The 24,128-nt window shown below is 35.9% G+C and overlaps 1 protein-coding gene across 1 annotated transcript in view; it reads right to left on the bottom strand.

The window, feature by feature from the left end:
- The window catches only part of TMOD1 (tropomodulin 1), a 162,354-nt gene that overhangs the window by 109,363 nt on the left and 28,863 nt on the right, over window positions 1-24,128 (bottom strand). Inside the window, 1 exon segment of the mRNA XM_074201960.1 lies at window positions 5,191-5,347. Within this exon segment, the coding sequence (XP_074058061.1) occupies window positions 5,191-5,310 (120 nt within the window). The 5' untranslated portion in view covers window positions 5,311-5,347.

Below are 24,128 nucleotides of genomic sequence, written 5' to 3'. Positions count from 1 at the left end.
ACTTTATTACTTGTGAAGAATTGCCAAGGCTCATTATCTGCTTTTCACAAATATCTGACAGCTTGCTCTTGGTCTCCATCCACCACTATCACATGCAACAAATGATGCTCACACAGTTGACACACAGTTTTCAAAACCAAGGCCTATAAACACATGTTTCCTATATTTCCTAGCTTTTTACTAAGCCTCATATCCTCATTGCTACATTTTGCCTTGAGAGGATCATAATGTATCCTTTGATAGCTAGGACTGCTGCAAGTGGGTAGACAAGACCAAGTGCTCCCTTACCAAAGATTTAAAATAAAAAGGTTCACCTTTCTTTTTATAATGCCCTTTGTTGGTTCTTAGGAAAGGAAAGTTATATTCCTAACAGTCTGCCTTTTTGCTAGTACTGACCTACTTTTGCTGTCCCCAATTATCCAACATTTTCCCCAACAATTTTTTAGTCCTTCTTATTTATGAAAACTCCACTTAGACCAAATATTGATACTGGTGCTTCCTGTTTCAGGGGTAAAAGCCAGAGATGCACTTCAGAGAAGGCTTGTCCTCATTTTCTCAAGGCCAGTTCTTCTATTTCTCTCTCTTGAAAACATTATTTTACCCCTTGCCTCTCCCCTAAAAATAAGGAGAATAACTCTACTTCTAGATTACATTTTATTTTTCCCTATTCTTAAATATTATCAGTCCCATTATAATTATTATCCATCATGGAATTATTTATTCTACATTGAATCATAGAATATAAGAATTAGATAAGGCTTTAGAAGAAATTTAATTCAACCATTTAGTTAACATTTGGGAAACTGATGTTCAGAGAGATGAAGTGAGTTACCTAAAATGAACCAAAGAATTTACATTCCAGCTGGAATTAGAACTTACATTTTTGAATTATCAATTCAGTATTGCTGAGTTATTTGAATTGACTATACTGTCTCTCCCTTTTTCCAATTTGGACCTATCTTTTCTACTTTTTCACATATGTAGATATATATGTATATGTACACATACATGTAAACACTAGTATGCTCTCTCTCTTTCTCTACATTCCTGGACATCACAAATATTCCACTGGTCTTCACTGTCATGAAGACCTCCTAAGGTCTTAAAAGCATAAGACATTAAAGAAAAACAAGACAAAGATAATCCAATGTACAGTGTTTGTTGTTGAGCCATTTCAGTAGTATCCAATTATCTGTGATTGTCCAATTATCTGGGATCCGTTTTGGGTTTTCTTGGCAAAGATATTGGAGTGGTCCACCATTTCTTTTTCCAGATGAGGAAACTGAGGCAAAAAGGGTTAAGTAATTTTCCTAGGGTAAAATGGCTAGTAAATGTCTGAGACCAGATTGAAACTCAGTTACTCCTGATGCCAGGGACAGCATTTTTAAATGCTGTTTTTAAATGACAGTATTTAAATGACAGACTAAGACAAAAGAAAAAAATCATAAGGTTAAATTAAAATTAAGAAGTCATGTAATTGTGCTCTTTCTCAAAATTGGTGGCAATAGCCTTAAAATATAAGGGGCTCATTTTCATTCTTCAATATCTCTTGGAAGCAATATTCTTCAACCTATACCAGTGCCTAACAACTTTGGCAGGTTTCAAATTGTGTCACAAAACTCATACTTAAAATTTGTTTAAAAATCTGTTTGAGTTTTATTTAAAAGTTTTTGTTTTGAGTTTTATTTGGAAAAGATGATAGTTCCCTCTGTTGTTACTTTCTATTGCTTCTGACTCCTAATCACACCATTTGGATTTCTTGGCAAAGATAGTGGAATGATCAGTTCTTTCCTTCTCCAGGTCATTTTTCAGATGAGGAACTGAGGCACATAGAATTAAGTGATTTGCCTAGGGTCACACTGCTAGTATGTATCTTGGGTCAGATTTGAATTCATGAAGATGAGTATTCCTAATTCTAAGCCCAGTTCTCTATCTACTGCACCACCTATTTGCCCTGTTCTTTTAATAAAGGTAATATGAAATGATCAATTAAGTCATTATAATGACTTAAGAAGCCATTATTTCTGGAAGAGACCAGTCAGTCAGTAAAAAGCATTTATTAAGCATCTACTACATGCCAGATACTGTGCAAAGCTCTGGAGATACAAAGGCAAAAAACAGTTCCTGTTCTCAAAAAGGAAGAATCTAATTAGAAAAAACAAGTAAATAACCATGTACAATAAGACAGATACAGGATAAACTGGAGATAATCTCAGAGAGAAGGCAATAGCAGTAAGGAATATAAGGAAACATTTTTTATAAAAGATGAAATTTTAGCTGAAACTTGAAAAAAAACAGGAAATCCAGGAGGCAATGAGGAGGAGGGTGAAAGCTCTGCACATAGAGACAGCCAGCAAAAACCCAAAAAGTCTGGTGTGAAGAAGCGTAAGGAGGCTAATGTACTAGTTATCCCCTCCACACCATGGGGGTTAGTGGCATAGCACCTCTACAGTCTGGAAAAATCCACATAAAATTTTCTGGCCCTCCTTCCAGAGAATAAGTTTGATTTTTTTTCTTTTTATTTTAAGAAGTGTTTACGGTACTATATTATAAAATTTGTGTTGATATTTTACAATAGCATGCATATATTTTATGTATGTCTGAGTTTCTAAATTTTTTTCTGCTTGGCTTCACATCTGGTCTTTATCTGTGGTTTCTGCAAGATTCCTCAAAAAATTCTCATTTAATTTCTTAAGCTGATCCAGGATATATTGAAATGATGTGGAAGAGATAACTGTACAAAGTACTTGAAGGGGAATAAGATATCAGACTTTTAGAAAAGCAAGTAGAAACCAGGTCATAAAGGACTTTAAAGCCAAACAGATTTTATATTTGATCCTGGAGGTGATGGGAGCCATTAGAATTTATTCAATAGGCTATAAGATGATTAGATAAAGTTTAAGGAAAATCATTTTGACAGCTGAGTGGAGAATGAACTGGATTGGGAAACAATTTAGGCAGGAGAGTCTGCACCAGGGTGATGGCAATATTAGACTAAAAAGAAAGGGAAATGAATAAAGGAGAGATAGCACAAAGGGTGTGCAACTGATGGGATATGGAAAGTGAGAGAAAGTGAAGTGAACAGATGGGGAGAGGAGGAGTTTAGAGGACTTCTAAAATTAAAAAACAAACTAATAGCAGAGGGTGTATGTTTTCAGCTATACAGAGACCTAGATAGAATGAGTGATAGAACTGAATCCTAATTTAGAAGTCCTCTCCCTACTTGTAGGAAAATGAAATAAAGCACCAAGAGAGAACCACACATTTTGTAGTTGATCCAGAGGCAAACAGGGAGGAAAAAAACAACAACAACAATCTCTTTAATTAATTTAAACAGATTAAGTAAGGAAATAATATACCTAGGGCAAAAAAAAAAAACAAAAAAAAACCCCTCAGTCATGCTGAAAGCTGAGGACCAGTTTCCAAGCCAGTTTGTGAATTCACAGCTGGCCTGAATTCAAGAATCTGACTCAAAAACAATGATGCAATGTGAATCCAAAAGAAGGCTGGTTATCTGACTAGCCTCAGAATAAATGATGATGACTTAGAGACCAATAAGGAAAGATTCTGAATTTTTTGTTTTTGTTTTTTTAGTTTTTGCAAGGCAATGGGGTTAAGTGGTTTGCCCAAGGTCACACAGCTAGGTAATTATTAAGTGTCTGAGGCTGGATTTGAACTCAGATACTCCTGACTCCAGGGCCAGTGCTCTATCCACTGCACCACCTAGCTGCCCCTAAGAGTTTGAATTTTAACCAGAGATTTTGTTTTCTTTCGAAACCCATTCTACAATAGCATACATTATCATTGAACTTGGTGTTTGCTAGTTTTTTGGTAAGCTTGGTATGATGGAAAGAGTACTGGATTTGGAACTTGAGTTCAAATCTTGACTCAATTGCTTATCTAATCAGGAGCTAGCTCAAAAAGTTTATGAAAGTTGATTGTTCAATTTTTCAGAATGAACATTTTATACCTCACAAATCAACAAACACTGAAAAGCAGGGTGTGTAAAGTTTTTTTGTTGATTTCTAGTCTTAAGAAATTGATGGAGAAAATGTCAATAATGAAAATTAAGTTTAAAAGTGTGTCATATATTCTCTTCCCACTTCTCACCCCCAGACAGTTGTTAAATATTTACTAGCATATCCCTGCTTCATGTTGGGCAAATCATTTAACCTTTCTAAGGTTTTATTTCCTCATCTGTAATACAAAGGGGTTAAACCAGATGATCTCTAAGTTTCCCCCCCCCCCAATTATTTGATTCTCTTGCATCCTCTAATTTGAAATTTCAACATCCAGGGCAAATAGCATTCATGGGATGAACAGCAGAGCAGCAAGCTTGAAATTTGCTTGAACAGGAGAGGGAATTAGTGGGCTTACAGATATATATTATTAATGATGAAAAATATCTATTAGTTTCCTATTTTGATGAATTATTTCTAACAAGAGGCTAAGCTTGTTTCTAAGTTACTGAGGGTGTGTATGTCCTATCAACATATACCTGAATCATTTTTAAAGGCACAACCTTTCAGCTATATTATATAATAGTTTTGCTTATTTTAAACTTCATCATATTCTTCAGTCAATTTCGGTCTTGTCTGCTCTTCAAGACTCCATTTGGGACTTTCTTGGCAAAAATACTAGTGTATAAGTTTCTAACCTTCAGTGAAGATCAAATAAGATAATATATGTGAAAGTAATATGTGAATTGTACTAGGAAATATCTGAGACCAGATTTGAACTCAGAAGGTGAGTCTTCATGACTCCAGATCTAGTATATATTCACTATGCCACCTAGTTGCCCCTTTAAATGTACAAAATCCCAAACACCCCACCTAATTATATCTATAAAGATAGTCATCTTAATGGTTTATAATTAAAAGTTCATAGAATCTCCAAAATCTTAAAGTAAACATAAATTTAAACAGCGATATAGTAGTTACATAGGCAAATAGGATTCTTGTGTATGATTGCTGCTGATTAGATAATAAAAAAGAAAAATGACAGGCAAAATCTTTTAAATTTACAGAAAACTGAAATTTCCATGGATGAAAACAAAGTATTAGCTTTTGGAAAATACAGATGTATTCCTCTTTTCATTACCAAACAACAAATGTTTTAGTTTCTTAGATCTGACAATTTTCCTTTTTTTTTAAAAAAAGCAGAAAACTAATTTATTAATAGATTACTCACATCAGGGTCTAATTCTTCCAATTCATTTTCTAGTGTCCTAAGTTCATCTTCTGTTAGTGCTCCTAGGATTTTATCTTCATCCAGATCCCGGTATTTTTCTAGTTCTCTTCTGTATGACATTTCGTAACTTTTGTTGTAGTCTGTACTGAATTATGACCTATAATAAAAAAGCAATGATTCAAATCAATGCCACAAGCATTTATTAATCATATGCAAGGCACATGAAGATACAAAGATAAAATGCAAACAGCCCTTACTTTCAAGAAGGTTACATTTCACAGGTCAGGAGGATACAAGCTTAAAAAAATAAATAAGAGATAATGACTATACTGTTTCTGACTATACTGTTATCCTTTTAGAACTGAAAATATTTGTCTTCATTAAATAGCATCTGAACATATTTTTATAAGTACAATAATCAGTATTACTTCACTTCCATCAATATATAGATTTTATTACTATATGCTGTCACTAGAACTAGCACTGTGGTCTTGTAGAATTTCTTTTGGAATTTTTTATAATGACTGGATAAGTTTACAAAATCAATTGTTTATAAGTGGTACTTATGCTGTTCAGTAATGTCCAGCTCCTCATGGTCTAATTTTTGGAGTTTTCTTGGCAAAGATAGTAGAGTAAAGTGGTTTGCCATTTCCTTCTCCAGCTCATTTTAGATGAGGAAACTGCAGCCAACAAAGTTTAAGTGACTTTGCCAGGGCCACACAGCTATTAAGTGTCTGAAGTCACCTTGAACTTGGTTCTTCTTGGCTCTGAACCCAAGGTTCTATCTAATTGCCTTCCTGAATAGTTATAGGATCATAGATTTAGAGCTGAAAAGGGATCTAACCTGATTTTATAGTTGAGAAACTGAAGTCTCAAAAGGTTAATTTGCCCATATCCCACAGGTCATAAGCAATATAGCTGGGATTTGAATCCAGTTTTTCTAATACCAATCCAGCTCTCTTCCTATTGTCCAACTTTAAAGACTTCTATCAAGTTGTGAGTGACTGAAAAAAAAAGTTTGTCCTCCAAACCAGTTTAAACATATTACTCCAATACTATCTAGCTCCTACTCTTGAGTTCTTAGCAAGTCCTGTCTTCATCAATAAGGCTAAAGTAAACTTCATCCAATCCCTTTCTAAATTGTAAATTATGAATTTACAAGGGAGCAGAGTCAAATTGACAGAGTAAAGGCAATGCATTCGTTAGTATTGCCTGTTACATATAACAATATTATTATGTATTATATGTAACAAACTTGTATAATGTTAATCTATATTATTTATTTATATGATATATATATATATATAATACTGATATAATATATTTGATCCATTGAAGCATTCTGAATTGCATTAGGAACAGCAAGATTGTGCTCTAGACTGTACATTCTTGAGAAAACAATTCAAAATGATTTAAGCTTTAACATGTGACCATCTCAAGTCAAAGGAATTGGAATAAGAATTCCAATTAGAAAAGTAGTAAAAAGTCAGTAACATTAATGCTTGAAAAAAAAAAAAGAGGTTGTTGTTCAGTCATTTCAGTTGTGTCTGACTCTTCAAGGTCCCATTTGGGTTTTCTTGGCAAAAATACTGGGGTAGTTTGCCATTTCCTTCTTCACCTCATTTTATAGGTGAGGAAACTGAAGCAAACAGCATTAAGTGACTTGCCCAGGATCACACAGCTCGTAAGTGTCTGGGGCCAGACTTGAACTCAGAAAGATGAGTCTTCCTGAGTCCATGGTGGAATGCTTAACTCCTCTGGCATGAAAATCTCCTACTTAACCACTCTTTCTCAGGATCTTTGTTCTTTCATCAGTCCATACATAGTTATTAAATGTGCACTAGGGGTATAAAGAAAGACCAAAAAACTACCCTTGCCTTCAGGAATTCACATTCTAATAAGAGAAACAATGCATGAATAAATAAGTTAAGTACAAGATCCATGTAGAAGAAATGGAAAGAAATCTTAAAGGGGAAGATTCTAGCAACTGGATGAGGGGTGATCTAGAGGATGCTGCAATCTACTAAATCACAATCCATGAAACAAGACTTGTTCAGTCATTTCAGTTATGTCTGACTCTTCCTGGCCCCATGTGGGGTTTTCTTTGCTCAGGAAAGAAAAGAGTTTCTTTTTATAGGTTGTTTTATTTTTTTTGCAAGGCAAATGAAGTTAAGTGGCTTGCCCAAGGCCACATAGCTAGGTAATTATTAAGTGTCTGGGACTGGATTTGAACCCAGGTACTACTGACTCCAGGGTCAGTGTTTTATGCACTACGCCACCTAGCCACCCCAAGAAAAGAGTTTCTTAAAGAATATCAACAAACCCTTGGATTTATGAGAAAATTTATAGTTCACTAAAGCTGTAAATTTATGTAATATGTAGTTATCCCTTCTACATATCAACTTTCACAATCATGGTTTGAATATACTGTGGGTCAACACAGTATATTCCCAGGACCACACAGCTATTAAGTGTCTGAAGTCACCTTGAGCTTGCTTCTTCTTGGCTCTGAACCCAAGGTTTTATCTAGTTGCCTTCCTGAATACTTATAGGATCATAGGGAATTTTGATGGAATTTTGAAGAAGCTGAAGACTTAAAAGCTAGCAGATGACAAAAGAAGTTTAGAAATTCAGAAGTGGATAAAATATATCTGTCATATTGTATAATATCAAGTCAAATTTTACAGTAAGATATTGTAAACATTCCATTAAAAAAAAGAAAAAATGTAGACTTCTTCTCTGGTATGAAGGGAGGGCCAAAAAATTTTTATGCAGATTTTGTAGCCTGGCCTGGGGTTGTGGGTGCTGGATCCCTTACCCTTGTGATGTGGAAGGGATAACTATATAATTGCTTCTATAAATTTTAATTTTTTAAAATTAATTAAAAAATTTTTTAAATTGTAGAAAGTTTTTATTTATTGAGTTTTACAATTTTCCCCCCAATCTTGCTTCCCTCCCCCCACCCCACCCCGAAGGCAGTTTGTTAGACCATTCTTGACTATAATATATACTGTGTCTAATATGTGCAAGCTAAAATCTTCAGAAACTGATATAGGGTAGAATTTGACAGGTAATAATAGGATCAGAGATGAGAATTCTTAGAGCACGGAGTCTAACACCCTTTAATTTACAGGTGAGAAAACTGAGACTGGGGGAAATTGTGTGACTTAAGTTGTCCGGGGGGGTCACACAGCTAGTAAATTTCTGAGGCAGTATCTGAAATCTGGTCTTCCCAACTCTAAGCCAATTGCTCAATCCACTATACCACATACCTACATGTACTACTTTTACAGGGGATAAAGTTCTTAACCACAATTTTGAAAATACAAACACAAATTTTCCTTGATAATGGAATGACATTGCAAATTGGAACCTTTTCACTGGGCCCTGGGTTGGGTTTGCTTACTTGAAATGAGGTCATAGAGTCTCCTAGCTCCAAATGAGAAAGGGGGAGGGAAGAAAGTAAATAGAAGGGAAGGGGAAAGAAAAGGAGGGGAGAGGAGGAAGGGGAGGAAGAGAGAAAAAGAGAGAGGAAAAAAATAATGTGTCAGTTACTCTCTCAAAGAGGTGTTCTCCAAAAGAATTCCTAAAAAAGAGACTTCTGTCACAAAGTACAGAGAAGCAAGACATCTCTGAAAGCTAAAAATTGAACTTAAAGGCTTTAATTAGAAAAACAAGCCTTAAAGATGGCTACAGTTTTGTGTACAATCCTTTCTGTCCTATTATACATATGGAAATATCTATTTTCTTTATTTTTTTTGATATTCAAGATAAAAATAAATTTTGAAAAAAAAAAAGACTTTCTGGTATCTGGCAGTCAGGGAAAAAAAGAGTTATAGTATTCTATAGGGAAGAGAAGCAAGTTATGCCCAAGTGCTATTCTGTTCAGAGTTAATTAGCATTCCTCCCTTCATTTATGCAAAGTGTTGATGGATGATAAGCTGATAGTATTCTCTAAACAGGTCTACATCATTCTGCAGTGACAGGCTGAAGAGGACAATAACTGTGAAAGAGTAGACCCTGACAAAAGTAGGCTGGGGCAGACATCAATCATCTTGGGTAGTTCGAAGCTCCTTTCTCCATGTGTTAGTTCTCTATCCTTGTTTGGGATGTTACTCTGCTGAAGACATCCTCAGGGGTTGTGTCCTATGGGGTAGGGTGTTCCCTGAAGGATAGGTATACAAGGATCACTTCTCTTATTTGTCTAGGTTAAGTAGGAGCCAGGATATGAATTCAGGCAAAACTAATATCAATGCACATTCATACCCATAAAGAGAAAACTGTTGTTTGTCTGAAATTTCCTACTGAGGTTTTCCTCTTCCCATTGAAAATATGCATTCTTCAGAAGTAATAACTTTTAACTACTTATTAAGTATACAAGGTATGGTAATGATTCATATTTGTACAGTACTTGGAGATTTATAAAGCAGCTTCTTATTCTCTTGTATAGTAGTACAGTACAACTAATTTGGAGATGAGAAATCTTATAAATCAAAAGGGTGGCAAAGGAGAATACCAGGCCTGAAGTCAGCAAGATTAACTTTTCTGAGTTCAAATTTAAATATTTCTGTGTGACCTTGGGCAAGTCATTTAACCCCATTGCCTTATAAATACCAAATTTAAACATTTACTATGTGTCCAAGTCACTGAACTTTGACTCAGTTTCCTCATCTATAGAATGAGTTGTAGAAGGAAGTGGCAAACCATTCCATTATCTTTGCCAAGAAAACCTTAAATAGGATCACTGAGAATCAAACTGAAATGACTGAACAATGATAGAGCAAAGAGGTTAAATGACTTAATATAAAAAACAAATAAAAGAACTAATAGAACCAAATTCAAATACTTTATAATTGTTACTAGATATTGGCTAGGATTGTAATCTCCTTATTTATTAATCATGGCATAATAGAATATTATAAGGTTTGAAGTTAATCATAAAAATTCAAAGTAAATGAAATTGTGCAGCTTGTGCATGCAGTGACATATGCCAAAGTAGTTTTTCTGATTAAGTGATATGATTCAAGACGACTGTCTCCCAACAAGTCCTTCTCCATGTTTTGGTTGATGTGAGAAATATCATATAAATATACATATGCCAGTATTTAACAGATGATATTTCATCAACATTTCTGGTTAAAGGCAGGGAATTCAGAAAAAAAGGAGCTTGGGAAAGTTAAGAGCCAGTTAAAAATATGCATCAGACAGCAAGAAAACATTCTTTATACATAACAATTTTTATGATCACATTAACTATGATAACAAAAAAACTAGAAACAAAAGGGCTGAATAAATTATGGAGTATGATTATAATGGAGTATTACTACATAATAAAATATGAATAATTAAAAGAAATATAAGAAGCTAAAAGAAGTAAAGAAAACAAAACCAAAAGAGCAATATAAAATGATTTAAACAATATAAACAGAGTCCAAATGAAAAGGAAACAAAATTCAGGTCAAATATGATGCCATATTGCCAAATGTAAAGAATAATCCCTTTCATTTAATTGAAAAATTAACTGTGCATTAGGGGAAATGTACTCATAACTGATTTATTTGGACATTTGTTGAAAAATATCTATTATATCAAAATGAAATATATCAATAATTTAGAAATAACATTAAGGAAAGAAAAAAGAAATAGATGGCTTGAGAACATATTTGATTTTTCTGAACCAAAACTTAAGATGAAAGAATTATGTACAATTCTTCCCAATTCTTGTTAATAATTCTTCATCCTGCATTGCATGATGCATATCCTAGATTGAGGGAGAGTAGATTCCCAAGAACTCAAATTAAAACACAGGATCCTGTGAGCTAAAATTCTACATGGTACAGCAACTCTATGCTACTTTCAAGAATGAAACTGATAGGGGCAGCTAGATGGTGCAGAGGATAGACAGAGCACCAGCCCTGAAGTCAGGAGGACCTGAGTTCAAATGCGACCTCAGACACTTAATAATAATTACTTAGCTGTGTGACCTTAGTCAAGTCACTTTAAACCCCATTGCCTTGCAAAAAAAACAAAAAAAAGGAAAAGTAGGAAAAAAAAAGAATGAAACTGATAACACAAATACAAATAATCTCAAATAGAAAGGAACAGGGGAGATAACTAAGTACAAATACTAAAAATAAGTAGCATACACAATATAAATCTAAATATATATATATTACACATGGTATATATATATTATATATGTTTTCATATGTGTATATATGGGTATGGATTTTATATTCTCATGCAATCACATTCTTCAGGGCTCATTTGCTTATTTGCTTAATTCACATGTCCTCAAGCAGATTGGATTTCCTAAGGGTGACTATTACTACTCCTAAGTTTCTGGGATAACCCATGGATTGCAATCATCTTAAACACTAGCTCATGAGCCCCTAACAGTGTGCTTCCCCTTAATGAACCATTAGGCTCAGCAAAGGCATTTATCCAATTGGCATAGCAAAGGCAACAGTTACATAGCATTTCCCCAAATGCCAGAGTTAAGCTTTCCCACAAACCTGGCAAAGTCCAGGAGAGAGAAGAGTAGATGTGAATTTAAAATAGAATGGTAATGAAGCACTTGGGTAAGGAGCTCACATCTCCGAGACTTCAGGGCCACCTGGTATTTATAAGGCCAAAGTCTTGGCAAAATTCATTATAAATCCCTCTATTATTCAGATAAGCTAAATCTTCAAGGGGCTGGCTGTTTTCAGGGCACAGTGTCTACACTGGACTGCTTGATCCTGCTAGACCATGGTACGTCAGTTGGACAGGCCAGCCAGGTAAAACCGGTTAGTCATTCAGTGACTGTGATGGTTCTTCACCAGGCCCATTATTGATGGACTAGGTTAGACAAACTGCTTAGAAGCTTTTCACCAAGCTTTACTGGTACTATCTAGACAAGGAAGCTTGCCCTTGCCTCTGGTGTTCTAGCATCTTTGCCAGACAAAACTTTGCATGCTCTTCTAGGCTTTGATCACTGTCCTGGGTCTTCTCTTCTTCCTCTATGACATTTTAGTTGGTTATCTCACTAGCTGCCATGGATTCAGTGGTCACTTCTGTGCTGATTATTCTTGAATCATTTATCTAGTCTTAACCTTTCTTCTGACCTCTGGACTTTCATTTTCAACTGCTAATGACCTTCTGGAACTTAAACTCATCATGTCCAAAATTGAACTCGTTATCTACATTACTCCCCTCAACCATTTTTTTTAAACTATAGAAGGCATCACCATCTTCCCAGTCACCCAGGTCTGCAATCTAAATGCTAATCCTTAACTCTTTTTTCTCTCTTATCCAATTTGCTGCTAAGGCCTATGGATTCTGTCTTTGCAACATCTCAAATATATGACCTTCTTTTCTTCTCTGACACTGCTATCACTGTGGCAGGCCCTTATTATCTCATTTTGTGATCTAATGACACTAACCTTCTTTCTGTCCCTTGAACATTATCCTCCATTTTCTGATTCTATGCTTTCTAACTGGCTATTTCCATCCCTGGAATTCTCTTGTTCCCTATCTTTTTCTCCCAGATGCCTGGATTTCTTCAGGTCCCACTTTCTGTAAGAAACCTTTCCCATTTCCCCTTAATGCCTTCCTTCTGTTGATTATCTCCAATATATTCTGTCTATATATATCTTCTTTGATTTATAATTGTCTCCTTCATTTGACTGAGTTTCTTAAGCATGGTATATGTTTTTTGCCTTTTTTTTTGCATCCTCAAGGTTAGCATAGTGTCTGAAAATTAATGAATATTTGCTGACTTGACTAAGGCAACTATTCATAGAATTTCAACAAATTCTTCCTTGCTCAAAGTATCCTTCCTTTCATAAGCTAAGATACTCAAACTTCTCAATTGCCCTTTTTTCTTCTTTTCTCTACTAAGAAGGATCTTTAGAAGGTCAAGAACACTGTCCTTCATTAGGGAGTTCAAGTCAATAGGCCTGGACAATTTACATCTGAGGGTACTGAAATATCTTGCAGATATGATTACTGAGCTGTTTGCTGTCAGGTTTTTTTTAGGTTTTTGTAAGGCAAATGGGGGTAAGTAGCTTGCCCAAGGCCGCACAGCTAGGTAATTATTAAGTGTCTGAGACCAGATTTGAACCCAGGTATTCCTGACTCCAGGGCCGGTGCTTTATCCACTGTGCCACCTAGCCGCCCCTGTCAGTTTTTTTAAAAGATTGTAAGTAACTGCCACAGGACTGAAGATGAACAAATGTTTTGCTTTTCAAAAATGGTAAGAGATGAATTCTACAAAATATTGACTACAGATTTTGACAGATTCCTGCAAAAATCTGAAAATGAATGTTTTAGAAAGATTTCATTTATTTTGAGTTTTACAATTTCCCCCCATTCTTGCTTCCCCCCACCCACCCAAGAAGACATTCTGTTAGTCTTTACATTGTTTCTATGGTATACACTGATCTCAGTTGAATGTGATAAGAGAGAAATCATATCCTTAAGGAAGAAAAATAAAGTATAAGAGATAACAAAATTACATAAGATAACAGTTTGTTTTTTTCCTAAATTGAAGGTAATAGTCTTTGGTCTTTGTTCAAACTCCACAATTCTTTCTCTGGATACAGATGGTATTCTCCATCACAGATAGTCCAAAATTGTCCCTGATTGTTTTACTGATGGAATGAGCAACTCCATCAAGGTTGATCATCACCCCCATGTTGCTACAATGCTCATCTTGATCAGCATCAGTTCACGCAAATCCTTCCAGGCTTCCCTGAATTTCCATCCCTCCTGGTTTCTGATAGAACAATAGTGTTCCATCACACACACACACACACACACACACACACACACACACACACATTTTATATATATATATATATATATATATATATATATCACAGTTTGTTAAACCATTTACCAATTGAAGGACATTTACTTAATTTCCAATTCTTTGCCACCACAAACAGGGCTGCTATGAATATTTTTGTACAAGTAATGTTTTTACCTTTTTTCATAATGTCTTCAGGGTATGCGAATGAATTTTTAAAGAGATGTTTTACAAACACAGAGAAATTGGAAATTTTTTTTGCTTCTATAAGCAAAAGGGCCAAGACTAAGGTTATTTTTTTCACTATCTCAAAACAAGAAAAAGATGCCAAATGAAGAAAAACAGCAACAATATAACAAAAAGAAAACAATTCATCAGCTGAAAAATTTTGCAGAAAAAACCTAGCAGAGAAAATGAAAAAGATCAGTAAAATAACAAAAAAGAAGATTCAAAAAATGAATGAAATAACCTAAAAAGAAGAATAAATCTTTAGTACCAACCAGAACCTTACAAACTATATCAAATCAATTACAAGAAACTCCAATATGATTTAGCAGCTCCAACAGAGGACCAAAATAACAAAAACAATTGTCAAGTTCTTATTATGTTCCAGACACTGTCCTTGACCTTAGGGTTAAAAAGATAAAAACAAGCTAGTCCATGCCTTTAAGGAGCATGTTTTCCACTGGAATGAAGTATTCAAAAAGAAATATAAGACACTTGAACATTTAAAACAAATAGCAGTGTCACTCAAGATAGATTGGTAGACTTGGAAATTAAAAATTCAGAGGAAGGACAAGGAATTTCAGGACAAAATCAGAACCCAGAAAAATTGGAAGAACACTTTAGTTCCGCACATCAAAACTCTTGAAAATAGAATTCAGCAAAACAATCAAGAAACCATTGGTTTCCCATATGAACATGATAAAACAAAGCCAGAACAGTATCTTTTAAGAAATAATATTAAAAATAGTTCTTAGAAGTATTAGAAAAAGTACTGAAGGCAAGGTAAGGCCAATAGAATCTACAGGCTTCTATTTGAAAGAAATCCTAAGTTTAACTCCCTGGGAAATCTAGTCACCAAATTACAAAGTTTCTTACAAGAGGAAACCTATTACAAAACCAAGGAAAAACAGCCCGAATCTTGCAACACAAGTCAATGATTAGGAGAAATAAAGAAAAGATTAGAATATGATGTTTTGAAAAGTCCAGCTACTTGGTTTGTATCACAAAATTACATATTCTAGGGGCGGCTAGGTGGCGCAGTGGATAAAGCACTGGCCCTGGAGTCAGGAGTACCTGGGTTCAAATCTGGTCTCAGATAATAATTACCTAGCTGTGTGGCCTTGGGCAAGCCACTTAACCCCATTTGCCTTGCAAAAAAAAAAAAAACCTAAAAAAAATTACATATTCTAAGACCCCTGATATAAGCTTCCAAATGGAAAAACAAACTATGGATTTTCAGCAGATTAGAAGAATGTCCAATTGTTTCCTTATATAGTATAAGCTTTTTGTGGGTGAGTATTCATTTTATCCTTGTGTCCCCAGAACCTCACAAAGTAGTCTGGAACAAAGTAGGCATCTAATTCTTATTGATTAATGGTATAAATGATAAACTAAGAAAAGAGACTGAAAAGAAGTGATCAGACAGGTAATAAGAGAATCAGGAGAGAAGAGCATCACAAAACCCCAGAGAGAAGCAAGTACGTAGAAGAGTGCAGTTAGCAGTGTCAAATAATACAAAGAGGTCAAGAAGGATGAAGACTGAAAAACAGCAACAAACCTATTAGATTTCATATCTGAGATAATTTTGGTACCTATAAAGAATGGTATCAGTTGGATAATGAGGTCAGAAGTTGAATGGCAAAGGGCTAAAACGTCAGTGAAAGGAGAGGAAGTGGAGGCAGTGGATATAGACTTTTTCCTAGGCTTTTATTTGAAAAGGGGAAGCAAAATATAGGACCTTGCTAGAAGAGCTAGAAGAGTAAAGGGAACGAGATACATTTATAGGCAGCAGGGAAGGAAATGGCACTTGGAAACATTGAAGATAGATGACTGAGGGGACAATATGTTGGAAAAGACAGGTAGGGAACATCATGCACCCTTTGAAGGTCTCTCAGAAAAATGCTTTTAAATGTATAGAATAATATACATAACATTATAAAGGAAACAAATCATATTGAACTATACCTTATTTTCCCATGTATAAGATGAACCATTTTTTGAAAAATTTAGGGTCTAAAAAACCAGGAGAGTCTTATACAGTGCTTATAAACTTTTTTACTTGGATTTCCCACTTTTTGCACTTGTTTCTGTGCTCATTGGTTTTTTTAAGTTTTTTTTTTCTTTTTTGCAAGGCAATGGGGTTAAGTGGCTTGCCCAAGGTCACACAGCTAGTTAATTATTAAATGTCTGAGTCCAAATTTGAACTCAGGTACTCCTGACCCCAGGGCTGGTGCTCTATTCACTGCGCCACCTAGTCGCCCATTTTGTGCTCATTCTTGTAGATTTTTTACTTGCATTTCCTACTTTTTCATGTTTGGTGACTGCTCTCATTGTTTCACATTTGTTACCAGTACATTAGGTTACTTTTGCCACGTTCTGACCAGAAATGACTCAGAAAAAATATTCATACAGTGCTGAATTCAAGTTCAAAGTGATCCAGTTTACAAAAGTGAATGGAAATTGAAGTGTTGAATATAAGTTTGGTCCTCTTCCAACTGAGAAAACAGTCTGAGACTGGCTATGGGAAGAAGAAACCCAACTGAAAACACCCTGGCAGAAGAAGGCCATGAAAGATAAGGCAGCAAAATGGCCTGAGTTAGAGAGGGGATTGAAGAGATGGATTGAAGAGCAAAGGGCCAGTGGAGTTCCTGTGTCCACAAAGATGGTTCAGCAGGAGGCCAGAAGAATTGTGGATGAAAAAAACGACTGATTTCAAAGGACACACCTGGTGCTTCAGGTTCATGAAACAGAATGGACTAAGCATGCATCCACACACCAGACTTGCCCAGGGAGTGCTTGTGGTCAACCACAGACCAGAGAACAGGCAGGAGAGTAGCCAGAGCCTCTCCTAAAACAGTGATTCATCATCAAACACAGAAGAGGACAAGCTAATAGATGGGAGTTTTGACAGTGATGAGGAGTTGTATGAATTTTATGATGAATAAAGCTTGAGTTTGATAACTTTATATAATACATTTTTTTTTTCAAATTTCAGGCCCCAAAATTAAGATGCATCTTATACATGGGGAAATACAGTAATTATTGGGACAGTTCAGTGGTGAAATGGATAGAACAACTAGCCCTACAGTCAGGAAGATTCATCTTTCTCTGGCCCCAGACACTTTCCAGCTGTGTGAACCTAGGAAAGTCATTTAACCCCACTCTCCATTCCCTGAAAAAAGAAATACAACTATCAAAATACTTTAAAAAAAAGTTTCCTGGACTCTAGGCTAAGATCACTGAGATAAGGGTATTGCCAGGTGATATTTCCAATGTAGGTATATTAATAAAGTTTTTCCTCTATTTCTGTTTAGTTATAATAAGAACAATCCTTTGTTTTGGTATTGACAGAATGGATAGAAGAAAAACATTTATCCCATGGAGGGAAACTGAGCCCCATCCACATAAAAAAAGGAAGGTAAAGTAGATAATTAATACTTATCTCTAAAATGTTCAATCCTTTTTCAGTCATGTCTGACTCTCTGAATGTACCTTTGGGATTTTCTTGGCAAAGATACTGGAGTGGTTTGGCATTTCCCTCTTCAGTTTATTTTACAGATGAGGAAACTGGGTGAAGTGACTTGACCAGGGTCACACAGTTATTAAGAGTTTGAGATCAGATTTGAACTCACAAAGATGAGTCTTCCTGACTCCTGGACCTTGTGCTCTAAGCACTGTATCCCTTTGCTGCCCCTAAAATGTAATGCAGTCAATTAAGTGGTTTTGGAATCAGAGCTTATGCAAGAAGAAGTAGATGGATGTAGTCACATACTTGAATGTTATGTTTCCCTAAATATCATAGATAACCAGGGCCTTCATTCAGGATACTGAGATGGGTAGGGGAACACAGTTAGAAACCTTTAAGAAAGGAGCAGCCCAGAAACCAGGTAGTCAATCTGAGTCTAAGAAACAAGATAAATTCAAGAGAATCCTAATCAATATTGTCAAACACGAGTAGCAGAGTAGTGCTTCCTTTGCTCAAGGAGCTTGGGGAGTTGTCTGCTTTTCTAAGCCATGATACTCACCCAGTAGTGGTGAGCTCCATTTGTTTCAGACACTGCTAGTATAAATCTGGATTTTGCCCAACTACACCGACAAACCTCCTTTGCTCTAGCTACACTGGTGTCCTTCCTGTTCCACACTCTCTTTGTTCATGTTGTTCCCTCCAATAGAAGGTCCTTCACCATCCTCTACAACTATCTGAGTTCTATATCTTCCTCAAGCCCCAATTCCAGTTTCATTTTCTCCAAGAATCCTTCTCCAACAGCTTTAGCCCAGTGCTCTTTTCCTTCTCTGGATACCCCTATTAAAGTCAGAATCCTGCAAGTGTAGCACTCAATTATTATCATAACTTGAAGAATTTGTGCTTTATCTCCTCAACTAGACTATAAACTCCTCGATCTAATAAGATAATGCACATAAAATGTCATATAAACTTTAAAGTGCTATATAAATGTTTGCTGATGATGATAATTATTATTATTATTGGCAGTGATCATATCTTTTATTTCTATTTCTTTAACAGTCAGAGAAAGACCAGATTTGCTCCTTCTTTAGGAAAGGAATAGTTTCAGCTTGGATGTTTTGTGAATTATCATAATACTCACCCAAAATGTAGACTATATAATGGAGAAACACTACCCTAGAATGAAAGTCCTTGTGATCTCAACTATAGCTTGTGCAAAATGGAAATAGTTAGGTCGGGTCATATCATAAAAATAGCTGACAGTCAAATATGTGGGCAATTCCCTCTTCACTGACAAATTCCTTTTGTTGAAACTAGTGTCTTGGGTTCCAAAGCTGATCATTTCCTTGGCCCCTTGAAGAGACAATTAGTGAAAACCCCAGATGCCATTTACCAGAAGAGAATGTAGACATGATTCTTGTATTTGATCAAGGTAATTGTGACCCTTCCTGTTAAAACCCTTCTCTCTCAAAGGGCATGCAAGGGAAACCAGAACTCTCCAAGATATTGGCGATGTTCCACTTTTGAACATCATGTTAAAGTCTTCCCCAACCTATCCTATGTTCAATTTGCTCAGCTCTGTGCTTTGCTTCAACAGATTGGCAAGGGAATAATTTCACAGTTACCAGCAGCCTTCATTCTGTTGCTGAGTCCCCAGTTATATACCTAGAAAAAAAATCTCCATCCCCATGAGGTAGAATTAATTGTTTCTAGATGCATGCATCATCCCTCAATTCTATATGCAGAGGCACTAAACTATTGACCATTTCCCCCTTTTTAAAAATTATTACTATGTAAATACTTTGTTTTCCAATTACATACAATAGCTGTTTCTACCAATCTTTTTTTTTTTTGCAAGGTTTTGAGTTTTACAATTTTTTCCCTCTCTCCCTTCCCTCCCTCCTCCCCTCAACAGAAGGCAATCTAATACAGGCTTTACCTTTGCATTCATGATAAGCATAGATAGAAGTTGAACATGTCTCCCTTTTGAAAAATAGATATGCCCTATGGAAATATTTAACTAGTTTAAAATCAAGAATAACCTTGTTTTTTTCCCATGGTCTAATAATCTTTTGGTTTTCTTTTGTTTTGGGTTTTTTTTTGGCAAGGCAATGGGGTTTGCCCAAATGTCTGAGGTCACATTTGAACTCAGGTCCTCCTGACTCTAGGGCCAGTGCTCTATCAACTGTACCACCTAGCTATCACTAAGGTCTAATCTCTTAATCATAATAGGGAGGAGGGTTTTTCAGATCTTCTAATAAATTTGAATCTTAGTCCACCCCTCCTCCCACATTTATCCACACAAAATTTGATATCTCCCATGAAGAGGCTGAGAGAAATAAACCCTAGTATCTTTCTGGGATGATTAAAGGAATTTCTGGTTGGTTCCTAGTGCCTTGAGGACACTGCATCAAAGACAAATGGTAACCAAACTTTGGGGAGATAGACTTTTTTGGAGTAATCTCATCTCTTTGTAGCTTATAAGAGTGAGATTCAATTTATCTTTTGGGTCTTTCTGTCCTGGGACTTTTTCCATTTCTGATTTGGGGAGAATTTCCATCAAAAGGTAGTAAGCTCAGTGTTCTTTTCCTTTCAAAAGCTAATATCTCTTGTTCCTCATATTCCTCTTGTATCCCAATTTTAATGGATGCCAGATATGGTTTTATCATTGTTATTGGAACTCTGCTGAGATTATGGATTTCTGGTAAGAAACATGAATTCTGTGTAGGTTTGTCTCAAATGTGACCAGGCTGAGCCACCATGTTATTATAAAGAGACACAAATAGTGATTATCCAGGGTCCAGAATTGCTAAAGGAAATGTTTTCTATCCAGACTTTACCTCCTGACTCAAAGAAAGCTTTAACTCTTCATCAACTTCCTTTATCTCTTTCTTATTTCCCTGCACTCACATGTTAGAAATATTATACTGCATCCAAATGAGATGGTATGTAAAATGCTTTGCAAATCAAATGTTATATAAATATTATCTACTATTACTATTTACATGTAACTTGGAACTGACCAATAAACCCGTATGCACAAAGTACTTGGAGGATGCAATCCCCATGTGAACTTAGGAACACTTGGAGACATTCTGTAATTGCTTCTGGTCTGTTAACCATGTGGTGAAAAGTAGCCTGTTTGTTGGGTGATGCAGATTGAACTAGGGTGCATTCAATACCAGATTTCCAAGGCTAATCTCTTAGCTCTGTCTCTTTCTAGTCTGGTTGGCATTGTAGGAGGATGAGCCACTACAGCCCTTTAGGAGGGGAAGGAGCTTTGGGTCTTACTTCACCAAGAGCCAGCATGAAGCTGAGAACATATGGCCTTGCCATTGCTTCTGGCTCTGCTGTGGCTCTGTGATGGTTTGTGACTTTAGTTTTGAGAAGTCAGGAAAATGAGATGCCAGAAACCCTGGAGATCTACACTTGGATCTGCTGGACACCAAATGGGGAGGAGAAAAGTACTAGTTGGTCCAGCTCAATCTAACTATAGCAGAGATGCATTCATCTCTCAATCATCATGCAATACTTAGAAGTAGATATGGTGGTCACTCTTCATCAGGGACCAAGAGAGCATGGCCCCAGGTAATGAGGGGAAATATTTGCATTTCTGTACTAGTATATCTGCAGTAAATGTCTCTTTATAAAACCAAATTTATGAACAGGAGAACACTGTATACCTTAACCACACTGTGTGATAGCAACTAAGATGGACTTAGCAATTCTTTTTTTTTTAGATTTTTTTTCAAGGCAATGGGGTTAAGTGGCTTGCCCAAGGCCACACAGCTAGGTAATTATTAAGTGTCTGAGACCAGATTTGAACCCAGGTACTCCTGACTCCAGGGCCGATGCTTTATCCACTGCACCACCTAGCTGCCCCCTGGACTTAGCAATACTAAAAGACCTGCAATGGAAAATGCCATCCACATCTAGAGAAAGAACTAACATCTGAATGCAGATCAAAGCAACTATTTTCATCTTTTTTAATTTGTATTTTGCTTTTCCCATCTTGTGATTTTTTTACCTTTTTATTCTGATTCTTCTTTCACAGCATGACAAATATAGAAATATGCATAATATGATTGTACATATATAATCTATGTCAGATTACTTGCTATTCTGGTGGGAAGAGAGAATGGTGAGAGGGAGAAAACTTTACAAAAGTGAATATTGGAAGTTAGGTGGTGCAGTGGATAGAGCACCAGCCCTGGAGTCAGGAGTACCTGAGTTCAAATGTGACCTCAGACACTTAATAATTATCAAGCTGTGTGACCTTGGGCAAGTCACTTAACCCTGCTACCTTAAATTTAAAAAAATGAATATTGAAAATTATGTCTACATATAATTGGTAAAATAAATAAATAGATAAATTTAAGAGAAGCAAATTTATGTTAATTGGTAAAATAGAATTGAGGCACTAATCACTGGTGGTTAATGGAACAGGGAACTCATTGAAATGGAAGTTCAAGTCAATAGTATAAGAAGATACAAGACTAGTCCTCAGTGATAACCTTAGAACTTTGATAAGATGTAGATATCTACACTTTGGGAAAGGTAAAATCAATGCCTAGCTACACATATACTCTACTCAAATGTGTACACCTAATGTGTATCAGCATTTCTCAGTTAACTAAAGAAGACATCTGCTTCTTTGACACAGTCACTAAGTCACAAAAGCCAAATTTCACAATGTTAAGTGGACAAATTTGGGCATAGGAAGATAATGTATCTAAACTTGTTCCACATAGAAAAGATATTTATCAGCAGGAACTGTCTGGTATTTTTATTTTGTATTTTGCTTTTCCTCTGTCATCTCATTTGTGGATAGTAAATTATTACAATTAGTGATTGCATGCCCAGTTTCCTTCTCCAACCCCTTTTTAAGCTTGGCAATAAATTTCATGTGGGCTATGCACATACACACACATATACACACAATAATCAATACCTAAATCATACTACTCCCTTTAAAAAGTACCACACCAACTATGGGGTGTTTGGTAGTACAGAGTAGTGAACAGGTTAGAGCCTAGCCAATCTGTCAGTCATGAGGAATATTATGATGTACTTTTCAGGATGGCAGGAGATCTGTGATAAAATTCCATCCTATTCAGTACCAGGGTCAAGTTGGGACAGTCAGCAGCTGCCGAGTGCCCCAGGGCTTACTCCAAGACCTCTTTGTTCTCTGGCACTGTTCAGACCATCTTTCATAATGTCATTCTGGGCCCAGTCCCATCATCTACAGTAAAATGCCTTCAGATGAGTTATTTTACTCTGGTCAGCCCAAAGTACCCAGCTAGCAAGGCAGGACAGTATGCTGGAAGAACTTCCTCTCACTAGAGTAGAGGCATAACTGTATGTTACTCATGATAAGTGAAACAGATTTTATGTGTTCCTTTTGACACAATTGTACCCATCACAGAGACAAACATGAGTCTAGAATATCCAGTTTATCAGCAAATACGTGTCTTTTTTTTTTAGGGTTTTTTTTTTTTTTGCAAGGCAGACGGGGCTAAGTGGCTTGCCCAAGGCCACACAGCTAGGCAATTATTAAGTGTCTGAGACCGGATTTGAACCCAGGTACTCCTGACTCCAAGGCCCGTGCTTTATCCACTACGCCACCTAGCCGCCCCTAAATACATGTCTTTCATTCAGACTTGGTCTGTTCACTAAAAGAGGGAAATTTTAACTCAATTTCCTTGATTACTTTTCTATTTACATGTACCACTATATTCAAATGAGATGATATATATGTAAAGTGATTTGAAAATTTTAAAATACTATATAAATATTAGCTAACATCTTTCATGTGGATTCTAATTTAATTTTCAATAAAAACATTTTATTTAAAAGTTTAATTTAATTTCCTTAGGTAGGTCCTTGGTCTCTTATGTATTAAACAAGGCCTATGCCAATTAATGTGTTCTTGTGTACTACATTAAGGGAGTTATACTGGAAGATACACCATAGAAGAAACATTTTTGTTTTATGTCCCTGGCACATAGTAGGTATTTAACAAATTCTTGTTGATAGACTGAAATACTTTGAGAATACTATGACCCAGTGTGCATGTAGGCTGCAAAGATCCTGGGTTTAAGTAGAACAAATCTTGTGAAAGTATGTCTCTCACCAATCTACTGCTGGACCACATACAGTGATCCAAACATACTGAATTTCAATTCAGAATTAAGCAAGAAAATTAACTAAACTGTCTCTCCCCTTTGTCTCATCAATCTCATTAATGGGCATATAACCAAGGAAGTCAAAGACAGAAACAAAGGTTTGATCATAGCAGCAATCCTGGTAGCAGCAAAGAACTAAAAACTAAAATAGGGGCCCAACAACTGGGGATTTAATTATTGGAAGTGGTCACTGTAATGTAAGCTTTCACCTGTTTTTCACTGTTACAAAAGAGAGTATTCTAGCTTACCATATGGTCTTTTCTGGAAGAAT

The sequence above is a fragment of the Macrotis lagotis genome, chromosome X (genome assembly GCF_037893015.1).
Source record: "Macrotis lagotis isolate mMagLag1 chromosome X, bilby.v1.9.chrom.fasta, whole genome shotgun sequence".
In the NCBI taxonomy this organism is placed as follows: Eukaryota; Metazoa; Chordata; class Mammalia; order Peramelemorphia; family Peramelidae; genus Macrotis; species Macrotis lagotis.
Note: the sequence above shows the minus strand (reverse complement) of the source record. Positions and strands in the feature narration are given on the sequence as shown.